Here is a 21,252-nt window from a genome sequence, read left to right as displayed (position 1 = left end):
GGTGACTGTTGTCTGTGTGCAGAGGGTCCCTGGTTCAAGGCGAGGAGAGGGACGGAAGCTATACTGTTACATTTGGGTATAAAAGCTTTTTTATTTTGTTCAGATATAAAAGCATGTTTTATATATTTTTTTTACCTTTTATTTAACTAGGTAAGTCAGTTAAGAACAAATTCTTATTTTCAATGCCGGCCTTCCCCGACAAAACCCTAACCCGGACGATGCTGGGCCAATTGTGCGCTGCCCTATGGGACTCCCAATCACGGCCGGTTGTCATACAGCCTGGAATCAAACCAGGGTCTGTAGTGATGCCTCTAGCACTGACATGCAGTGCCTTAGGCCACTCGGGAGCCGCATGTTTACTTCAGCCACATTGCATGTGCTTTTGAGGGTCTTCAATCTCCTTGGTGAATCAGTCTGACAGGTATTCCCAAACTGGGGTATGGGGGTACGCCAAATAAAAGTGCGATAAACATTCCTTTTTTTAAGCGTTTTTATATATATATATGTATATATACACACACACACACACACACAGTTGAAGTCGGAAGTTTACATACACCTTAGCCAGATACATTTAAACTCAGTTTTTCACAATTCCTGACATTTAATCCTAGTAAATATACCCTGTCTTAGGTCAGTTAGGATCACCACTTTATTTTAAGAAGGTGACATGTCAGAATAATAGTAGAGAGTGATTTATTTCAGCTTGTATGTCTTTCATCACATTCCCAGTGGGTCAGAAATGTACATACACTCAATTAGTATTTGGTAGCATTGCCTTTAAATTGTTTAACTTGGGTCAAACGTTTCGGGTAGCCTTCCACAAGCTTCCCACAATAAGTTGGCTGAATTTTGTCCCATTCCTCCTGACAGCTGGTGTAACTGAGTCGGGTATGTAGGCCTCCTTGCTCGCACCCACTTTTTCAGTTCTGAGCACAAATTTTCTATCGGATTGAGGTCAGAGCTTTGTGATGGCCACTCCAATACCTTGACTTTGTTGTCCTTAAGCCATTTTGCCACAACTTGGGGTCATTGTCCATTTGGAAGACCCATTTGCGACCAAGCTTTAACTTCCTGACTAACGTCTTGAGATGTTGCTTCAATATATCCACATAATTTTCCTACCTCATGAAGCCATCTATTTTGTGAAGTGCACCAGTCCCTCCTGCAGCATAGCACACCCACAACATGATGCTGCCACCCCATGCTTCACGGTTGGGATGGTGTTCTTCGGCTTGCAAACATCCCCCCTTTTCCTCCAAACATAATGATGGTCATTATGGCCAAACAGTTCTATTTTTGTTTCATCAGACCAGAGGACATTTCTCCAAAAAGTACTATCTTTGTCCCCATGTGCAGTTGCAAACCGTAGTCTGGCTTTTTTGTGGCAGTTTTGGATCAGTGGCTTCTTCCTTGCTGAGCGGCCTTTCAGGTTATGTCGATATAGGACTCGTTTTACTGTGGATATAGATACATTTGTACCTGTTTCCTCCAGCATCTTCACAAGGTCCTTTGCTGCTGTTCTGGGATTGATTTGAACTTTTCACACCAAAGTACGTTCATCTTTAGGCGACAGAACCCGTCTCCTTCATGAGCGGTATGACAGCTGCGTGGTCCCATGGTGTTTATACTTGCGTACTATTGTTTGTACAGATGAACGTGGTACCTTCAGGCGTTTGGAAATTGCTCCCAAGGATGAACCAGACTTGTGGAGGTCTACAATTTTTTTTCTGGGGTCTTGGCTGATTTATTTTTCATTTTCCCATGATGTCAAGCAAAGAGCCACTGAGTTTGAAGGTAGGCCTTGAAATACATCCACAGGTACACCTCCAATATACTCAAATGATGTCAATGAAACTATCGGAAGCTTCTAAAGCCATGACGTCATTTTCTGGAATTTTCCAAGCTTTTTAAAGGCACAGTCAACTTAGTGTATGTAAACTTCTGACCATCTGGAATTGTGATTAAGTGAAATAATCTGTAAACAATTGTTGGAAAAATGACTAATGTCATGCACAAAGTAGATGTCCTAACCGACTTGCCAAAACTATAGGTTGTTAACAAGAAATTTGTGGAGTGGTAGAAAAAATAGTTTTAATGACTCCAACCTAAGTGTATGTAAACTTCCGACTTCAACTATAGATTTAAAAGGCATTTTATAGATGTTATGTATTTCTTACATGTCAAAACTGGAATTTCTACTCAAAACAAAGGTTGTAAATAAATCATACATAGTTTGATGATTCTGTCATAATCAGTGAAAACGTTATTGATTTATATAGGTTTAAATGACATTTTATAGATGTTATGTTTTTCCATAAAATCAAAACTGGAATCTTTCCTCAAAACAAAGGTTGTAAAAGTATGCCAGACATTTATAGAATAAATCATACCTAGTTTGGTGAATGTCTGTTGAATGGCCGAATGTGTGAATATAAAAGCAACTTTACCTCAGTGAATGTTTGAAGGGGTAAAGGACTATAAAAAGTTTGGGAACCACTGGTCTATGCAATATATTGAATAAGACAAGGATGCAACATTGTTTTTAATGATTTACAAGCAAACCATGTCCGATATTTTGCAGCAGACACGTTAAAGAAGTGATAAATGGCCTGATTTGTGATAATGCACGTCAAGTGAACTTGTGAGTGTGCACTACGAATAACATCAAGGTGCATCTGTAGTCAATTAGAAGGCATCAGACTGGTTCTGGAATAACCAAAACCTCAATTTAACACCACCGCTGATTTGAAATGGAAAAATCAAGTTCTCTATATAGAAGACTTATTCAACTAAATCTGAGGCACAGCAGTTTAGTTTGTTTAGTATCAACTGATTTTAAGAAAGTGTGTAGGACTTTAGTCTATAACATAATACTGGTCACTTACATTTAAGGCTTGAATGAAGAAATATGCTTGGTAGAATAATAAGGCTCAAACAGTTTTAGAACACCTAAAATAAGACTTCTTAAAGAACAAAATGCATTCAATCAATACAGGACAAACACAAATTAATGTACTGCATTGTTGAGGAGCTAGCACAAGTATTTCGCTGCACCTTTTATACTTGCTGTAAACCGTGGCGATTGATTTGACAAAATATATAGGTGCACATTTTTAATGTGTCGCACACAAAAGCAAGATTCCAATGTCCATTATTGTATGACAAACATTTGGCAGTTAATAGTCCTTGACTCCTTGGGCTATATATATATAAAAGGAAAATGAAAAGCTTGCCAAAATGATACACTGCAGGCGTACAGGCAGAAAATATTTGGGCAAAAAAGAACACTTGTCTGCTCTACTTGATTGGACAATATGGCAAACAAGTGTATGACCAACCAGGCAGCCAATGTTAAGTCAAATAAAATGTCACTAAAACTGAGCACATTTGAGTTTGTTCCCATTTCATAGACCGGATGAAGCAGAATGAAAACGTGTGTATAAATACTGAGCAACGAAAAAAATAACCCTTTTAATGGTGCTATGTGTAGTGCATGGTGTGTGGGACATTCTCACAGTAGTATATATGATTATGACTGATACATCATGTAGTCTCTTGATTATCATGCATGTCTTGGTTTTGGTTAACCTGCTTTCAGACAGTTGTTGATCCCAAAAGACGAGGCCACATTTCTCCACGGCTACATCAGGAGTGGAAGACCTACACATCTACATTACTTCTCCTTTGTGCTCGACAGACCAACGACTCAATATAGGCACATACGGACTCTTGGTACCCACTCATCCTTTTAAGACGGAGGACACAGACAACACTTACAAAGGTGCCTGGACAGCTAGATAAGAAACTAGATTGGAAGCCCAGTATTGGGTCACACTGTGGTTCTCACATCGAGGTTCTGTCTGTTCTGTTGGTCATGTTGAAATCAGCTGGTCCCTTGCTGGAGCATAAGCAGACCAGCCCTTTCATGGTACTGTTTCACTTTTGCCTCAGCCACCTTTGCTGACAGGTCCATCGGTTTCTCAAAGAAGTTGACTAGCTGCTGTTCTGTGAGGAGAGAAGCCAGGATCTGAGCATAGCTGACCGCCCACTCGCTCTGACTCTCAGACCCTGAACTCTTGCTGGTCCCCTCCTTTCTCTCTTCTGCTTTTTCTTCGGTGCTGAAGACGGGATGGTCTTCTTGACTCCCCTCCCTGTGATCGTCCTCTACCTCGTCTCCGGCCCCACCCTCGCTGCTGACCTCTGACCCTGAGCAGCGGCTGCGGTGCCCGACCTCGCCGATCTGCAGCACCAGGCTGGTCACTGTAGCGATGGCCTGAAAGAGCTCATTCTCGTCTGGGCTGCCATGGAACATGCTGTAGAGGGTCTTACAGAACTGGATGAACTCCCTCTGTAGAAAACAATAATACAAGTATTGTGACTTACTTAGTACCTTTCAATGACTCTTTGTTTAATAGATCCCTGATTTAATTCATTTTTTTATTGTATGTACCTGGTTCATTGAAGGTACAGGTTGCTCCACATCCTTCTCCTTCTCTTTAGCCAGGTCTTTCAACATCTGTTTCAACTGTTCCTGAAAGTCTCTCATCTCCCCTTCAACATGAACACACACATCAGGAGCTACATCAACGTGATAATCTAAACAGACCTGCGCTGTAAATGTGAATCTGGAACAGTGTGTGAATACTTACCATTGGGCAGCTCTACATGGAGTGGTCTGGTAGTGGACAGCTGAGGGCTCTTCAGTGGAGATGGGTCATCCTCACTCTCAGTCAGAGCTACAGGAAACAGTCCCATTATGAAGAATGTTCATCTCTAGTTAATTCATCAATTAAATATACACTGCTCAAAAAAAATAAAGGGAACACTTAAACAACACAATGTAACTCTAAGTCAATCACACTTCATGTGTCAGCATATGGTCTCACAAGGGGTCTGAGGATCTCATCTCGGTACCTAATGGCAGTCAGGCTACCTCTGGCGAGCACATGGAGGGCTGTCCGGCCCCACAAAGAAATGCCACCCCACACCATGACTGACCCACCGCCAAACCGGTCATGCTGGAGGATGTTGCAGGCAGCAGAACGTTCTCCACGGCGTCTCCAGACTCTGTCACGTCTGTCACATGTGCTCATGTGCTCAGTGTGAACCTGCTTTCATCTGTGAAGAGCACAGGGCGCCAGTGGCGAATTTGCCAATCTTGGTGTTCTCTGGCAAATGCCAAACGTCCTGCACGGTGTTGGGCTGTAAGCACAACCCCCACCTGTGGACGTCGGGCCCTCATACCACCCTCATGGAGTCTGTTTCTGACCGTTTGAGCAGACACATGCACATTTGTGGCCTGCTGGAGGTCATTTTGCAGGGCTCTGGCAGTGCACCTCCTTGCACAAAGGCGGAGGTAGCGGTCCTGCTGCTGGGTTGTTGCCCTCCTACGGCCTCCTCCACGTCTTCTGATGTACTGGCCTGTCTCCTGGTAGCGCCTCCATGCTCTGGACACTACGCTGACAGACACAGCAAACCTTTTTGCCACAGCTCGCATTGATGTGCCATCCTGGATGAGCTGCACTACCTGAGCCACTTGTGTGGGTTGTAGACTCCGTCTCATGCTACCACTAGAGTGAAAGCACCGCCAGCATTCAAAAGTGACCAAAACATCAGCCAGGAAGCATAGGAACTGAGAAGTGGTGTGTGGTCACCACCTGCAGAACCATTCCTTTTTGGGGGGTGTCTTACTAATTGCCTATAATTTCCACCTTTTGTCTATTCCATTTGCACAACAGCATGTGAAATTTATTGTCAATCAGTGTTGCTTCCTAAGTGGACAGTTTGATTTCACAGAAGTGTGATTGACTTGGAGTTACATTGTGTTGTTTAAGTGTTCCCTTTATTTTTTTGAGCAGTGTATTTTCTAAGGTCCTTTTTACATCAGCAGTTGTCACAAAGTGCACATGCTATTATCTTTAAATAACATGTCCAACTAAAGTACATGAAAGAGAAGCAAAACACCACAGGAAGGCTATGTAACCCACCTGGAGGTATGTGCAAACGATACAGTAGTCTGACCTTTTCATTCAGTTCCTCACAGTATAGCGTATCTGAAACGGAGAGACACACACACACAGAAATGTCATTGGCCTTAAATCACAATGTGTGTCAATAAATGAATGGTTAGTGCTTATACTGTCAGTAAATTCTAGGTTAGTGTTTATTCTGAATGATAGAGGGCCACAGAGGGAGCCCTTCAGATGTGTGAGTTTAAGAGGTGAATTTACATAATCTTGATCTTACTCTACTTCAGTGGTTCTCACTGTACTGTACACAACATCTACTCCTAAAAGCCTTGGCTGGATATTGATTCCCATAAAAGCTTTGTGGGCTGAATTCCAGATGCCCATAAAAGCATAGTGGGCAGGTTTCCAATGTTCATGACTGATATGCCTTACAAGGGAATTGGGATGTGAGATAGCCTGGTGTATGTTTTCTTGGTTTTCGTATATACTTGCAGGCACAGTCACGCACACAAACTCATATTACACACACAGTCTCTCTTCAGGCACTCACTCTCCCTCCCTTTAGACACACACCCTCCCTCTATTTCTTTCTCTTTCACACACAAACACTCGCTCACATACCCAGCCACCCAGCGAACTCTCTGAAGGTGATGAGTGAGTCTCTGTCCTGGTCCAGTAGTGTGAAGGTCCGGTGGGCCACGGTGTCAGTATGGAAGCCACAAAGCCAGGGAACCAGCAGCATGTACAGGCTCTTAAACTGGACCCGGTCCACTCTGTACTGCTCCACATAGGGCCGGCCTGGGTCATGGTGCTGGAGGGCCAATGTGGTGCCCCCATCGCCCCAGTACAGGTTGATGAAGTGCTCTGTCTATAAGACCAACAGAAACAGAAGTGTTGTTGTACAGTTGGACTATAAGCAGAGGATGTTATTATTGTGTTCTGGCAATGCCTTTCTTAGTGGTCATGGGGAGATAAATTAAGGTGTATTGGTTTGAACTGAAGTACCTTGAAGAGGTCGTAGACATCAGCCAGGCTTTCAGGGGAGAGAGAGACATCTGGGGTCACCACCCTGAGCTAAATATACAGAGAGAGGGGAATGGTCAGAGAAGTTTGGAGAGGAAAAGCATAATGTTTGTGACTGTTTATGTGAAATGAGAGAACCACCGCATTCTCCTTGGTGGTGTCCTCGTGTGCTTGGAGAACCTGGATCCGGTGTCTGCATCGCAACTTCTCTATTTGTCTCACCGTCAGGTCTCCAAATTTCTGACAAGACCGAACACACAACGAGAACAAAGATCAGCTCCACACTGTCACCACAACCCTCTGGTGGTGTAGAGGGAGTATTGCAGTGCCGTCTTACCTCATAGGAGTCAGCGATGAGGTCAGTGATCAGGGTGTGTTGTTTTACAGGCGGTCTGCCCTCCTCCCCACTCTGAGACGAGAGAGCGGTAGGGGGAGATGGATCCTCATCGTACTTCACCTGGTCCAGAAAACTGCAGACAGAGCCAAGAGTGAAAATAAAAGGCATGATTAACTATTAACATCCCACACATCGGGGTTGGCCAATCTTGTCTACAGAGTGCCTGTGTGTGCAGGATTTTGTTTCCATCAAGAATTACCCAGTGAGGATCATGAGTGCCTGGCTGTCGTCTGCACTAGCACACAGTGCTGTAGCGTTAGCATCCAGCACAGCTAGCCCCAGCTGGAAGATGGCTTTGATGCCGTGAAAGAAGAAGCAGTCTACCACACAGACAGCGCTGCGGAAGGGAAGCACGCTGAGGAAGAGGGTGAGAAACCAGGACAGAGAGATGGAAGAGAGGGGGGAGAGGTCGGGAATGTGCTCGGCCAGCTCGGGAAGACGATCCCGGATCAGCTCCTCAAACACTGACTGGTCCACCTGAGCACCTGCAAACTCAAACACAAGTGGAAATCTACAATATTATAGATAAACACACACATAGAAGTATAAAATAAAACATATTTTTTATCCCATCAAAGGAAATGGGTTTTGGTCTCATGGAAGTACTATGGGTGCATACTCATGATGTATACTCATTGTGAAATATCCCAGATAAGTTCTATTTTAAAGACTATTTGAACCAGGAAGTTGCCTGGAGATTAACAATCTATTTTCTAAGGAGAATAAGTAAACAACTGCCGTTTCAAAGCTGAACAGGCCAGACACTCATTCAGACAGAACAGTTAAAGGAAGAGGAAATTACTTTGAACGCATTTCATTTGCGCCATAAATAAATAGCAACATAAAGCAGAGGAAATTAGGTTGTGTTTCAGCACACGCTTCACATGGCTAAAGAAAGCCTTTGGATATTGTTGGCTCCAATGGCAGTCGGGGCAGAAAAACAGCCCTGACAGAATAAACATGCCACAAGGAAACCACATTCAAATCACCTAAACACCAGAAAAGCTCTACAGGAAAATGCATGTGTACTAATAGTATCTCTGCTGTGTCTTTGATAGTACTTCTTTAATGTACAATACTAGCTGAAGTAAACAAACCATTGCTGTAGTAAAAGTACTGTAGTAACAATAGCAGTAGCAGTGGTAAACCTATACAGGTCAGTTTGACCTCTCACCTATGACTCTGCGGTTGAAGTAGTCAGGCAGCATTCTCTCACACACAGCCACTAGCAGTGAGAAGGCCGCCTCCTCTTTAGTGTACAGCAGCAGCACAGATGCCAGGATATTCATCGACTAAAAAGGCAGACAGACAGTCAGTTATACTGTCTGTAACTGTATGGTTATGGACACTGGACACACTATACAGTTGACTGTACACATGTGCATACACTGTGACATACTGTATGGTGGTGGGTACCTTACCTGGCAGTAGCCAATCTTGGGGTTGCGGTGGGCATATGCGGTGAGGACGCGGCGCAACGCGGCAATGCCTTTGACGTTCTGGAAGGCGGGGTGGTCTGGGAGCGAGCGGTGCAGGTCTCTCTCGATTTCCTCCGTGGCCAGACTGCTTTGCCCCGTAGACTCTGTCACCAGCCCAGAGTAGTAGCCTGGGTGGGATGCCAACTCTGATGAGGCATCTGCGTTTCCAGGGGGAAAGGTATCAGTGTTACACAGCAACAGCATATAACTACATACATGAAGGCCTGGTCAAACAACATCCCCTTTCCCTTTCCTTTCGATCTAAAAGGAATGGATAAATCACCTTTCCGGTTCCTTCAGATCTGCAAACACCAAAAAGGTAGGGGTTACTTTGGAATTACGCAAGACTTTAGTTCTGGGTTAACCGAGATTACTTTGGGACAAGGCTTGTTTTTTTTAAACTAGCTCTTTCCCTTTGTTGACTCCCCCTCTAGGATGTGAAAGGATGCTTTCAGATCATTGAGAGGGAGTAAACATGGACCTAGGATAGTTTGATATGGGGCCAAAGAAAACAGTCTGTTCAGTTCTATCCCAGTGAGTGGTGAAGCCACAATCGGTTGTCTGTCTGTTTCTGGTGCAGTGTGTGCAGGGTGCTCACAGACCTAATTGCTTGTTTTCATTGGAGATGAGGTCACAAGTTATTTGTATGCCCACTAAATCCTGCTGCTCTGGATTCCATATTATATTAAATTTGATGCTAACAGTTATGGCAAAGTAGGGTCCCCGAGAATGGACTCTATAATGTTCTAAAAAAGGGAACTGCTTGCCTGGTAAAAGCCACTCCACAAACTTTAAGAAAAAATGGCACATACTAGAATTGCTAGGTATGGTACAGTACACAGGAAAGGAACGGAAAGTAGGCAGTCGAGCACAACACAGAACAGCACTCTCTCTCTCTCCTTTGGGGATATACAAATATCTACCCTGACCATAACTCCGCCATTAAATATACACTATATATACAAAAGTAAGTGGACACCCCTTCAAATTAGTGGATTTGACTATTTCAGCCACACCCGTTGCTGACAGGTGTATGAAATCGAGCACACAGCCATGCAATCTCCATAGACAAGCATTAGCAGTAGAATGAGCTTACTCAGTGACTTTTAACATGGCACTGTCATAGGATGCCACCTTTCCAACAAGTCAGTTTGTCAAATTTCTGCCCTGCTAGAGCTGCCCCGGTCAACTGTAAGTGCTGTTATTGTGAAGTGGAAACGTCCAGGAGCAACAATGGCTCAGCCGCGAAGTGGTAGGCCACACAAGCTCACAGAACATGACCGCCGAGTGCTTAAGCGTGTAAAAATTGCCTGTCAACGGTAGCAACACTCACTACCGAGTTCCAAACTGCCTCTGGAAGCAACGCCAGCACAAGAACTGTTCGTCGGGAGCTTCATGAAAAGGGTTTCCATGGCCGAGCAGCCACACACAAGCCTAAGAACATCATGCACAATGCCAAGCGTCTGCTGGGGTGGTGTAAAGCTTGCCGCCATTGGACTCTGGAGCAGTGGAAACGCGTTCTCTGGAGTGATGAATCACGCTTTACCGTCTGGCAGTCCGAAGAACGAATCTAGGTTTGGCGGATGCCAGGATGACGCTACCTAACTGCATGCATATTGCCAACTGTAAAGTTAGGTGGAGGAGGAATAATGGGGCTGTTTTTCATGGCCCCTTAGTTCCGGTGAAGGGAAATCCTAACGTTACAGCATACAATGACATTCTAGACAATTCTGAGCATCCAGATTTGTGGCAACAGTTTGGTGAAGGCCCTTTCCTTTTTCAGCATGACAATGCCCCCGTGCACAAAGCAAGGTCCATACAGAAATGGTTTGTCAAGATCGGTGTTGAAGAACTGGACTTGCCTGCACAGAGCCCTGACTTCAACCCCATTGTACACCTTCAGGATGAATTGGAACACCGATTGCGAGCCAGGCCTAATCACCCAACATCAGTGCCCGACCTCACTAATGCTTATGGCTGAATGGAAGCAAGTCTGCGCAGCAATGTTCCAATATCTAGTGGAAAGCCTTCCCAGAATAGTGGAGGCTGTTATAGCAGCAAAGGGGTGGACCAACGTATTAATGCCCATGATTTTAGAATGAGATGTTCAACGAGCAAGTGTCCAATACTTTTGGTCATGTAGTGTATGTGGCCTGTTGTTATAGTAACCAATGACCTCAGACTCCTCCGTCCCTCACCAGAGAAGGTCATCCATAGCTCTCCCCGTAGCGACTCTGGTATCCCCATGGCAACCAGCTTCTGGATCTTCTCTGTACGGAACATGTGGACGCCTCGACCGTACTCCGGGAAGTGGTCCTCCCACAAACGCTCTTTCACCTGCTCCATGGTCTACAGGACACACACACAACATTCAGCAAGCTGAATATAGTACTGTAAGCACATTCTTAGCACTATTAACCACAATAGCCGTGGAGGTCAAGTTACCCAGGATGCCAGCCAGGGGGAGAACAGGGATCAATATGTGTAAATAATAAAAGAGATGTACAGAGTCACAACTTCATCCCAGACCTGCCACTATATCACATTTAGCATACCCTGGTTTCCAGTCTGTTTCTGATGCGTTCTACTACATTTTTGGTATGACAACAACAAAGGAGTTGCTGTGTCGTTCTTGAATTACGTTGGCATTTGATTTTATGTATGCGGTTACATCTTCCCATTCTAAATCTACGAATATGGTAGGTTAATGACTTTAAATAATTTTTTATAATATGATAACATTGTGCGAACCATTAGGAGTAGTAACATGATTCATGGTAACACCAATGAGACAATTTAGGTAAATTAGTATTTTATGAAATTAATGCCACAAAAGTTACATTCTTTAAAAATAATTTACTAAACTGATATGATTCATAATTTTGCTCACAATGTTATTTACCTTCATTGAAATTGACTAACACTAATACACTTTGGAACAAATAAATCAATCATGTACACTGTTTAGCAGATGTTATATGTGCAACCAGAGGGAAAAACATTCTAGACCACCTTTACTCCACACACAGAAACACGTACAAAGCTCTCCCTCGCCCTCCATTTGGTAAATCTGACCATACTTCTATCCTCCTGATTCCTGCTTACAAGCTAAAATTTAAGTAGGAAGCACCAGTGACTCAGTCTATAAAAAAGTGGTCAGATGAAGCAGATGCTAAACTACAAAATTGTTTTGCTATCACAGACTGGAATATGTCCCGGGATTCTTCCGATGGCATTGAGTACACCACATCAGTCACTGGCTTTATCAATAAGTGCATCGAGGACGTCGTCCCCTCAGTGACTGTACGTACAGTTGAAGTCGGAAGGTTACATACACTTAGTTTGGAGTCATTAAAACTCGTTTACAACCACTCCACAAATTTCTTGTTTTGGCAAGTCGGTTAGGACATCTAATTTGTGCAAATACACAAGTAATTTTTCCAACAATTGTTTACAGACAGATTATTTCACTTATAATTCACTGTATCACAATTCCAGATGGTCAGACGTTTACATACACTAAGTTGACTGTGCCTTTAAACAGCTTGGAAAATTCCAGAAAATGACGTCATGGCTTTAGAAGCTTCTGATAGGCAAATTGAAATCATTTGAGTATATTGGAGGTGTACCTGTCGATGTATTTCAAGGCCTACCTTCAAACTCAGTGCCTCTTTGCTTGATATTGTGGGAAAATCTAAATAAATCAGCCAAGGGCTCAGAAAAAAATTGTAGACCTCCACAAGTCTGGTTCATCCTTGGGAGCAATTTCCAAACGCCTGAAGGTACCACGTTCATCTGTATAAACAATAGTACGCAAATATAAACACGATGGAACAATGCAGCCGTTATACCGTTCTCTGTCTCCTAGAGATGAACGTACTTTGGTGCGTAAAGTGCAAATCAATCCCAGAACAGTAAAAGACTTTGTGAAGATACTGGAGGAAACAGCTACAAAAGTATCTATAGCAATGTAAAACGAGGCCTATATCGACATAACCTGAAAGGCCGCTCAGCAAGGAAGAAGCCACTGCTCCAAAACCGCCACAAAAAAAGCCCGACTATGGTTTGCAACTGCACATGGGGACAAAGATCGTACTTTTTGGAGAAATTTCCTCTGGTCTGATGAAACTGTTTGGCCATAATGACCATCGTTATGTTTGGAGGAAAAAGGGGGATGTTTGCAAGCCGAAGAACACCATCCCAACCGTGAAGCATGGTGGTGGCAGCACCATGTTGTGGGTGTGCTTCGCTGCAGGAGAGTCTGGTGCACTTCACAAAATAGATGGCATCATAAGGATGGAAAATGATGTAGATATATTGAAGCAACACCTCAAGACATCAGTCAGAAAGTTAAAGCTTGGTAACAAATGGTCTTCCAAATGGACAATGACCCCAAGCATACTTCCATAGTTGTGGCAAAATGGCTTAAGGACAACAAAGTCAAGGTATTGGAGTGGCCATCACAAAGCCCTGACCTCAATCCTACAGAACATTTGTGGGCAGAACTGAAAAAGCGTGTGCGAGCAAGGCCTACAAACCTGACTCAGTTACACCAGCTCTGTCAGGAGGAATGGGCCAAAATTCACCCAACTTATTGTGGGAAGCTTGTGGAAGGCTACCCGAAATGTTTGACCCAAGTTAAACAATTTAAAGGCAATGCTACCACATACTAATTGAGTGTATGTAAATGTCTGGCCCACTGGGAATGTGATGAAAGAAATAAAAGCTGAAGTAAATAATTCTCTCTATGTAACGGTCCTGACCTGTTTTATGTTGTTTTTGTATGTGTTTATGGTCAGGGCGTGTGTTTTGGGTGGGCAGTCTATGTTTTGTATTTCTAGGTTGGGTTTTGTGTTCGGCCTGGTATGATTCTCAATTAGAGACAGGTGTGTATCGTTTGTCTCTAATTGAGAGTCATACTAAGGCAGCCAGGGTTTCACTGGGGTTTTGTGGGTGTTTGTTCCTGTGTCCTCACATGGACGGTTGAAGGTTAGTCACGTTTGTTGTTTTGTAGTTTTGTAGTGTCTTGTTTGCTGTTTTCATTAAAAGATGGCTTATTTCCCTCAATCCGCATCTTGGTCCTATCCATGCTCCTCCTTGTTTGAGGAGGAGAACAACATTGACTGCCTTTACAGAAACACCCACCATAACAGGACCAAGCGGATTGAGGAGAGAGAAAAGGAATTAAAGCAATGGACACAGGAGGAATGGTCTTGGGAGATCATGGACGGAAAGGGACCCTGGGGAAGGGTTGGAGAGAATCGCCGCTCTCGGGAGGAGAGGAAGGCAGCCACAGCCCAGGAGCGCTAGTATGAGGAGGCAGCACATAGGAGAGGCTGGAAGCCCGAGAGGCTCACCCAAAAATTTCTTGGGGGGGGGGGGCTAAAGGGGAGTGTGGCGAAGCCGGGTTGGATACCTGAGCCAACTCCCCGGGCTTGCCGTGGAGTAAGAGGGCGTCGTACTGGTCAGACACCGTGTTATGCGGTAAAGCGCACGGTGTCCCCAGTACGCGTGCTTAGCCCAGTGCGGGCTATTCCACCTTGCCGCACTGGGAGGGCTAGGTTGGGCATCGAGCCGAGTGCCATGAAGCCGGCCCAACGTATCTGGTCTCCAGTACGTCTCCTCGGGCCGGCGTACATGGTACCAGCCTTGCAGGTGGTGTCCCCGGTTCGCCTGCATAGCCCAGTGCGGGCTATTCCACCTCGCCGCACTGGCAGGGTTACGGGGACCATTCAACCTGGTAAGGTTGGGGAGGCTCGGTGCTCAAGAGCACGTGTCCTCCTTCACGGTCCGGTATATCCGGCGCCACCTTCCCACCCCAGCTCAGTACCACCAGTGCCTACACCACGCACCAGGCTTCCAGTGCATCTCCAGAGCCCTGTTCCTCTTCCACGCACTCTCCCTATGGTGCGGGTCTCCAGCCCGGTGCCTCCAGTTCCGGTACCACGCACCAGGCCCAGAGTGCGCCACGAGAGTCCAGTGTGCCCAGTTCCTGTTCCCCGCACTCGCCCTGAGGTGCGTGCCCTCGGCCCGGTGCCTCCAGTTCCGGTGCCACGCACCAGGCCTATAGTGCGTCTCAGCCGGCCAGAGTCTGCCGCCTGCCTAGCGCCAGAGCCGTCCTGCCATGACCTGCCAGAGCTGTCCTGCCATGACCTGCCAGAGCCGTCCTGCCATGACCAGCCAGAGCCGTCCTGCCATGACCAGCCAGAGCCGTCCTGCCATGACCAGCCAGAGCCGTCCTGCCATGACCAGCCAGAGCCGTCCTGCCATGACCTGCCGGAGCCGTCCTGCCATGACCTGCCGGAGCCGTCCAGCCGGGACCTGCCGGAGCCGTCCAGCCGGGACCTGCCGGAGTCCCTCAGCCGGGACCTGCCGGAGTCCCTCAGCCGGGACCTGCCGGAGTCCCTCAGCCAGGACCTGCCGGAGTCCCTCAGCCAGGACCTGCCGGAGTCCCTCAGCCAGGACCTGCCGGAGTCCCTCAGCCAGGACCTGCCGGAGTCCCTCAGCCAGGACCTGCCGGAGTCCCTCAGCCAGGACCTGCCGGAGTCCCTCAGCCAGGACCTGCCGGAGTCCCTCAGCCAGGACCTGCCGGAGTCCCTCAGCCAGGACCTGCCGGAGTCCCTCAGCCAGGACCTGCCGGAGTCCCTCAGCCAGGACCTGCCGGAGTCCCTCAGCCAGGACCTGCCGGAGTCCCTCAGCCAGGACCTGCCGGAGTCCCTCAGCCAGGACCTGCCGCCCCTTATCCCGGTGCTGCCCCTTATCCCGGTGCTGCCCCTTATCCCGGTGCTGCCCCTTATCCCGGTGCTGCCCCTTATCCCGGTGCTGCCCCTTCATTTAGGTGGTGTTAGTGGGAGGGTGGTCATTGGGAGGGGGATAAGGAAGCGGGGAGTGACTATGGTGGTGTGGGGACAGCGTCCAGAGCCTGAGCCACCACCGTGGTCAACTGCCCACCCAGACCCTCCCCTGGACTTTGTGCTGGTGCGCCCGGCGTTCGCACCTTGAGGGGGGGGGGTTCTGTAACGGTCCTGACCTGTTTTATGTTGTTTTTGTATGTGTTTATGGTCAGGGCGTGTGTTTTGGGTGGGCAGTCTATGTTTTGTATTTCTAGGTTGGGTTTTGTGTTCGGCCTGGTATGATTCTCAATTAGAGACAGGTGTGTATCGTTTGTCTCTAATTGAGAGTCATACTAAGGCAGCCAGGGTTTCACTGGGGTTTTGTGGGTGTTTGTTCCTGTGTCCTCACATGGACGGTTGAAGGTTAGTCACGTTTGTTGTTTTGTAGTTTTGTAGTGTCTTGTTTGCTGTTTTCATTAAAAGATGGCTTATTTCCCTCAATCCGCATCTTGGTCCTATCCATGCTCCTCCTCGTTTGAGGAGGAGAACAACATTGACTGCCTTTACACTCTACAATTATTCTGACATTTCACATTCTTAAAATAAAGTGGTGATCCTAACTTTTTTTATTTTACTAGGCAAGTCAGTTAAGAACAAATTCTTATTTTCAATGACGGTCTAGGAACAGTGGGTTAACTGCTTTGTTCAGGGGCAGAACAACACATTTTTACCTTGTCAGCTCGGGGATTTGATCTTGCAACCTTCCGGTTACTAATCCAACGCTCTAACCACAAGGTTACCTGCCGCCCCGACCTAAGACAGGGAATTTTTACTAGGATTAAATGTCAGGAATTGTGAAAAACTGAGTTTAAATGTATTTGGCTAAGGTGTATGTAAACTTCCCACTTCAACTGTACATACCCCAACCAGAAGCCATGGATTACAGGCAACATTCACACAGATCTAAAGAGTAGAGCTGCCGCGTTCAAGGAGCGGGCCTCTAACCCGGAAGCTTATAAGAAATCCCGCTATGCCCTCCGACGAACCATCAAACAGGCAAAGTGTCAATACAGGACTAAATCGAATCGTACTACACCGGCTCCGACACTCGTCGGATGTGTCAGGGCTTGCAAACTATTACAGACTACAAAGGGAAGCACAGCCGAGAGCTGCCCAGTGACACGAGCCTACCAGACAAGCTAAATAACTTCTATGCTCGCTTTGAGGCAAATAACACTGAAACATGCATGAGAGCACCAGCTGGTCCGGATGACTGTGTGATCACGCTCTCCGCAGCCAATGTGAGTAAGAACTTTAAACAGGTCAACATTCACAAGGCCGCAGGGCCAGACAGATTACCAGGACGTGTACTCTGCGCTGCAGAGTCAACTCACTATCATTACGACCAGGAATATGACTCTCCCGAAGCGGATCCTGTGTTTTGCCTTCCACCCAGTACAATGGATCAGATCCCAGCCGGCGACCATAAACAACGACGCCGTAAAAGGGGCAAATGAAGCGGTCTTCTGGTCAGGCTTCGGAGAAGGGCACATCGCGCTCCACTCCCTAGCATACTACTCGCCAATGTCCAGTCTCTTGACAACAAGGTTGATGAAATCCGAGCAAGGGTAGCATTCCAGAAAGACATCAGAGACTGTAACTTTCTCTGCTTCACGGAAACATGGCTCACTCGAGAGACGCTAACGGAGTCGGTGCAGCCAGCTGGTTTCTTCACGCATCGCGCCGACAGAAACAAACATCTTTCTGGTAAGAAGAGGGTTGGGGGGGGGGGGGGGGGGTATACCTTATGATTAACGAGACGTGGTGTGATCATAACAACATACAGGAACTCAAGTAATTTTGTTCACCTGACTTAGAATTCCTCAAAATCAAATGTCGACCGCATTATCTACCAATGGAATTCTCTTTGATTATAATCACAGCCGTATATATTCCCCCCCCAAGCAGCCACATCGATGGCCCTGAACGAACTTTATCTGACTCTATGTAAACTGGAAACCACACACCCTGAGGCTGCATTCATCGTAGCTGGGGATTTTAACAAGGCTAATCTGAAAACAAAACTCCCTAAATTCTATCAGCATATCGATTGTGCTACCAGGGCTGGTAAAACCCTAGATCACAGGTGTCAAACTCATTCCACGGGGGGCCGAGTGTCTGCGGGTTTTCGCTCCTCCCTTATACTTGATTGATGAATTAACATCACTAATTAGTTAGGAACTCCCCACACCTGGTTGTCTAGGGCTTTATTGAAAGGAAAAACCAAAAACCTGCAGACACTAGGCCCTCCGTGGAATGAGTTTGACACCCCTGCCCTAGATCATTGTTATTCTAACTTCCGCAACGCATATAAGGCCCTCCCCCGCCCTCATTTCAGAAAAGCTGACCACGACTCCATTTTGTTGCTTCCAGCCTACAAACAGAAACTAAAACAAGAAGCTCCAGCGCTCAGGTCTGTTCAACGCTGGTCCGACCAATCTCACTCCACGCTTCAAGACTGCTTCGATCACATGGATTGGGATATGTTCCGCATTGCGTCCAACAACAACATTGACGAATACGCTGATTCGGTGAGCGAGTTCGTTAGAAAGTGCATCGGCGATATAATAACCACAGTAACGATTAAAACATTCCCAAACCAGAAACCGTGGATTGATGGCAGCATTCACGTGAAACTGAAAGCGCGAACCACTGCTTTTAACCAGGGCAAGGTGACCGGAAACATGACCGAATACAAACAGTGTAGCTATTACCTCCGCAAGGCAATCAAACAAGCTAAGTGCCAGTATAGAGACAAAGTAGAGTCGCAATTCAACAGCTCACACAAGAGGTATGTGGCAGGGTCTACAGTCAATCACGGATTACAAAAAGAAAACCAGCCCGTCGCGGATCAGGATGTCTTGCTCCCAGACAGACTAAATAACTTTTTTGCTCGCTTTGAGGACAATACAGTGCCACTGACACGGCCCGCTACCAAAACCTGCCTTCATTGCAGCCGAGGTGAGTAAAACATTTAAACGTGTTAACCCTCGCAAGGCTGCAGGCCCAGACGGCATTCCCAGCCGCGTCCTCAGAGCATGCGCAGACCAGCTGGCTGGTTTGTTTACGGACATATTCAATCAATCCTTATCACAGTCTGCTGTTCCCACATGCTTCAAGAGGGCCACCATTGTTCCTGTTCCCAAGAAAGCCAAGGTAACTGAGCTAAACGACTACCGCCCTGTAGCACTCACTTCCGTCATCATGAAGAGGCTTTGAGAGACTAGTCAAGGACCATATCACCTCCACCCTACCTGACACCCTAGACCCACTCCAATTTGCTTACCGACCCAATAGGTCCACAGACGACGCAATCGCAACCACACTGCACACTGCCCTAACCCATCTGGACAAGAGGAATACCTATGTGAGAATGCTGTTCATCGACTACAGCTCAGCATTTAACACCATAGTACCCTCCAAACTCGTCATCAAGCTCGAGACCCTGGGTCTCGACCCCGCTCTGTGCAACTGGGTACTGGACTTCCTGACGGGCCGGCCCCAGGTGGTGAGGGTAGGTAACAACATCTCCACCCGCTGATCCTCAACACTGGGGCCCCACAAGGGTGCGTTCTGAGCCCTCTCCTGTACTCCCTGTTCACCCACGACTGTGTGGCCATGCACACCTCCAACTCAATCATCAAGTTTGCAGACGACAATACAGTGGTAGGCTTGATTACCAACAACGACGAGACGGCCTACAGGGAGGAGGTGAGGGCCCTCGGAGTGTGGTGTCAGGAAAATAACCTCACACTCAACGTCAACAAAACAAAGGAGATGATTGTGGACCTCAGGAAACAGCAGAGGGAACACCCCCCTATCCACATCGACGGAACAGTAGTGGAGAGGGTAGTAAGTTTTAAGTTCCTTGGTGTACACATCACGGACAAACTAAATTGGTCCACCCACACAGACAGCGTTGTGAAGAAGGCGCAGCAGTGCCTCTTCAACCTCAGGAGGCTGAAGAAATTTGGCTTGTCACCAAAAGCACTCACAAACTTCTACAGATGCACAATCGAGAGCATCCTGTCAGGCTGTATCACCGCCTGGTACGGCAACTGCTCTGCCCACAACCGTAAGGCTCTCCAGAGGGTAGTGAGGTCTGCACAACGCATCACCGGGGGCAAACTACCTGCCCTCCAGGACACCTACACCACCCGATGTCACAGGAAGGCCATAAAGATCATCAAGGACAACAACCACCCGAGCCACTGCCTGTTCACCCCGCTATCATCCAGAGGGCGAGGTCAGTACAGGTGCATCAAAGCAGGGACCGAGAGACTGAAAAACAGCTTCTATCTCAAGGCCATCAGACTGTTAAACAGCCACCACTAACATTTAGTGGCCGCTGCCAACATACTGACTCAACTCCAGCCACTTTAATAATGGGAATTGATGGAAATGTATGTAAAAATGTATCACTAGCCACTTTAAACAATGCCACTTAATATAATGTTTACATAACCTACATTACTCATCTCACATGTATATGTATATACTGTACTCTATATCATCTACTGCATCTTGCCATCTTTATGTAATACATGTATCACTAGCCACTTGAACTATGCCACTTTATGTTTATATACCCTACATTACTCATCTCATATGTATATACTGTACTCTATACCATCTACTGCATCTTGCCTATGCCGTTCTGTACCATCACTCATTCATATATCTTTATGTACATATTCTTTATCCCTTTACACTTGTGTGTATAAGTGGAATTGTTAGGTTAGATTACTCGTTGGTTATTACTGCATTGTCGGAACTAGAAGCACAAGCATTTCGCTACACTCGCATTAACATCTGCTAACCATGTGTATGTGACAAATAAAATTTGATTTGATTTGACCTACATGTACAGTTGTGGCCAAAAGTTTTGAGAATGACACAAATATTAATTTTCAAAAAGTCTGCTGCCTCAGTTTGTATGATGCCAATTTGCATATACTCCAGAATGTTATGAAGAGTGATCAGATGAATTGCAATTAATTGCAAAGTCCCTCTTTGCCATGCAAATGAACTGAATCCCCAAAAAACATTTCCACTGCATTTCAGCCCTGCCACAAAAGGACCAGCTGACATCCTGTCAGTGATTCTCTCGTTTACACAGGTGTGAGTGTTGACGAGGACAAGGCTGGAGATCACTCTGTCATGCTGATTGAGTTCGAATAACAGACTGGAAGCTTCAAAAGGAGGGTGGTGCTTGGAATCATTGTTCTTCCTCTCTCAAACATGGTTACCTGCAAGGAAACACGTGCCGTCATCATTGCTTTGCCCAAAAAGGGCTTCACAGGCAAGGATATTGCTGCAAGTAAGATTGCACCTAAATCAACCATTTATCGGATCATCAAGGACTTCAAGGAGAGCGGTTCAATTGTTGTGAAGAAGGCTTCAGGGCGCCGAAGAAAGTCCAGCAAGCGCCAGGACCGTCTCCTAAAGTTGATTCAGCTGCGGGATCAGGGCACCACCAGTACAGAGCT

The 21,252-nt window shown here is 46.3% G+C and overlaps 1 protein-coding gene across 2 annotated transcripts in view; it reads right to left on the bottom strand.

The window, feature by feature from the left end:
* Positions 1–2,527: 2,527 nt before the first annotated feature.
* The window catches only part of LOC129820902 (TBC1 domain family member 8-like), a 36,677-nt gene continuing 17,952 nt past the window's right edge, over positions 2,528–21,252 (bottom strand). Inside the window, exons 9-20 of one of the 2 annotated variants that reach the window (XM_055878004.1) lie at positions 11,069–11,219; positions 8,814–9,028; positions 8,567–8,684; positions 7,592–7,877; positions 7,333–7,465; positions 7,137–7,235; positions 6,978–7,046; positions 6,594–6,840; positions 5,991–6,056; positions 4,653–4,739; positions 4,454–4,581; positions 2,528–4,351 (exon numbers count right to left, since the gene is read on the bottom strand). In XM_055878004.1, coding sequence (XP_055733979.1) covers positions 3,887–4,351; positions 4,454–4,581; positions 4,653–4,739; positions 5,991–6,056; positions 6,594–6,840; positions 6,978–7,046; positions 7,137–7,235; positions 7,333–7,465; positions 7,592–7,877; positions 8,567–8,684; positions 8,814–9,028; positions 11,069–11,219 — 2,064 coding nt within the window. In that variant the 3' untranslated portion in view covers positions 2,528–3,886. The remainder of the gene's footprint in view (positions 4,352–4,453; positions 4,582–4,652; positions 4,740–5,990; positions 6,057–6,593; positions 6,841–6,977; positions 7,047–7,136; positions 7,236–7,332; positions 7,466–7,591; positions 7,878–8,566; positions 8,685–8,813; positions 9,029–11,068; positions 11,220–21,252) is intronic. The other variant, XM_055878005.1, reaches the window with a different exon arrangement.

The sequence above is a fragment of the Salvelinus fontinalis genome, chromosome 23 (genome assembly GCF_029448725.1).
Source record: "Salvelinus fontinalis isolate EN_2023a chromosome 23, ASM2944872v1, whole genome shotgun sequence".
Classification (NCBI taxonomy): domain Eukaryota; kingdom Metazoa; phylum Chordata; class Actinopteri; order Salmoniformes; family Salmonidae; genus Salvelinus; species Salvelinus fontinalis.
This window is presented reverse-complemented; position numbering and strand designations above follow the sequence as displayed.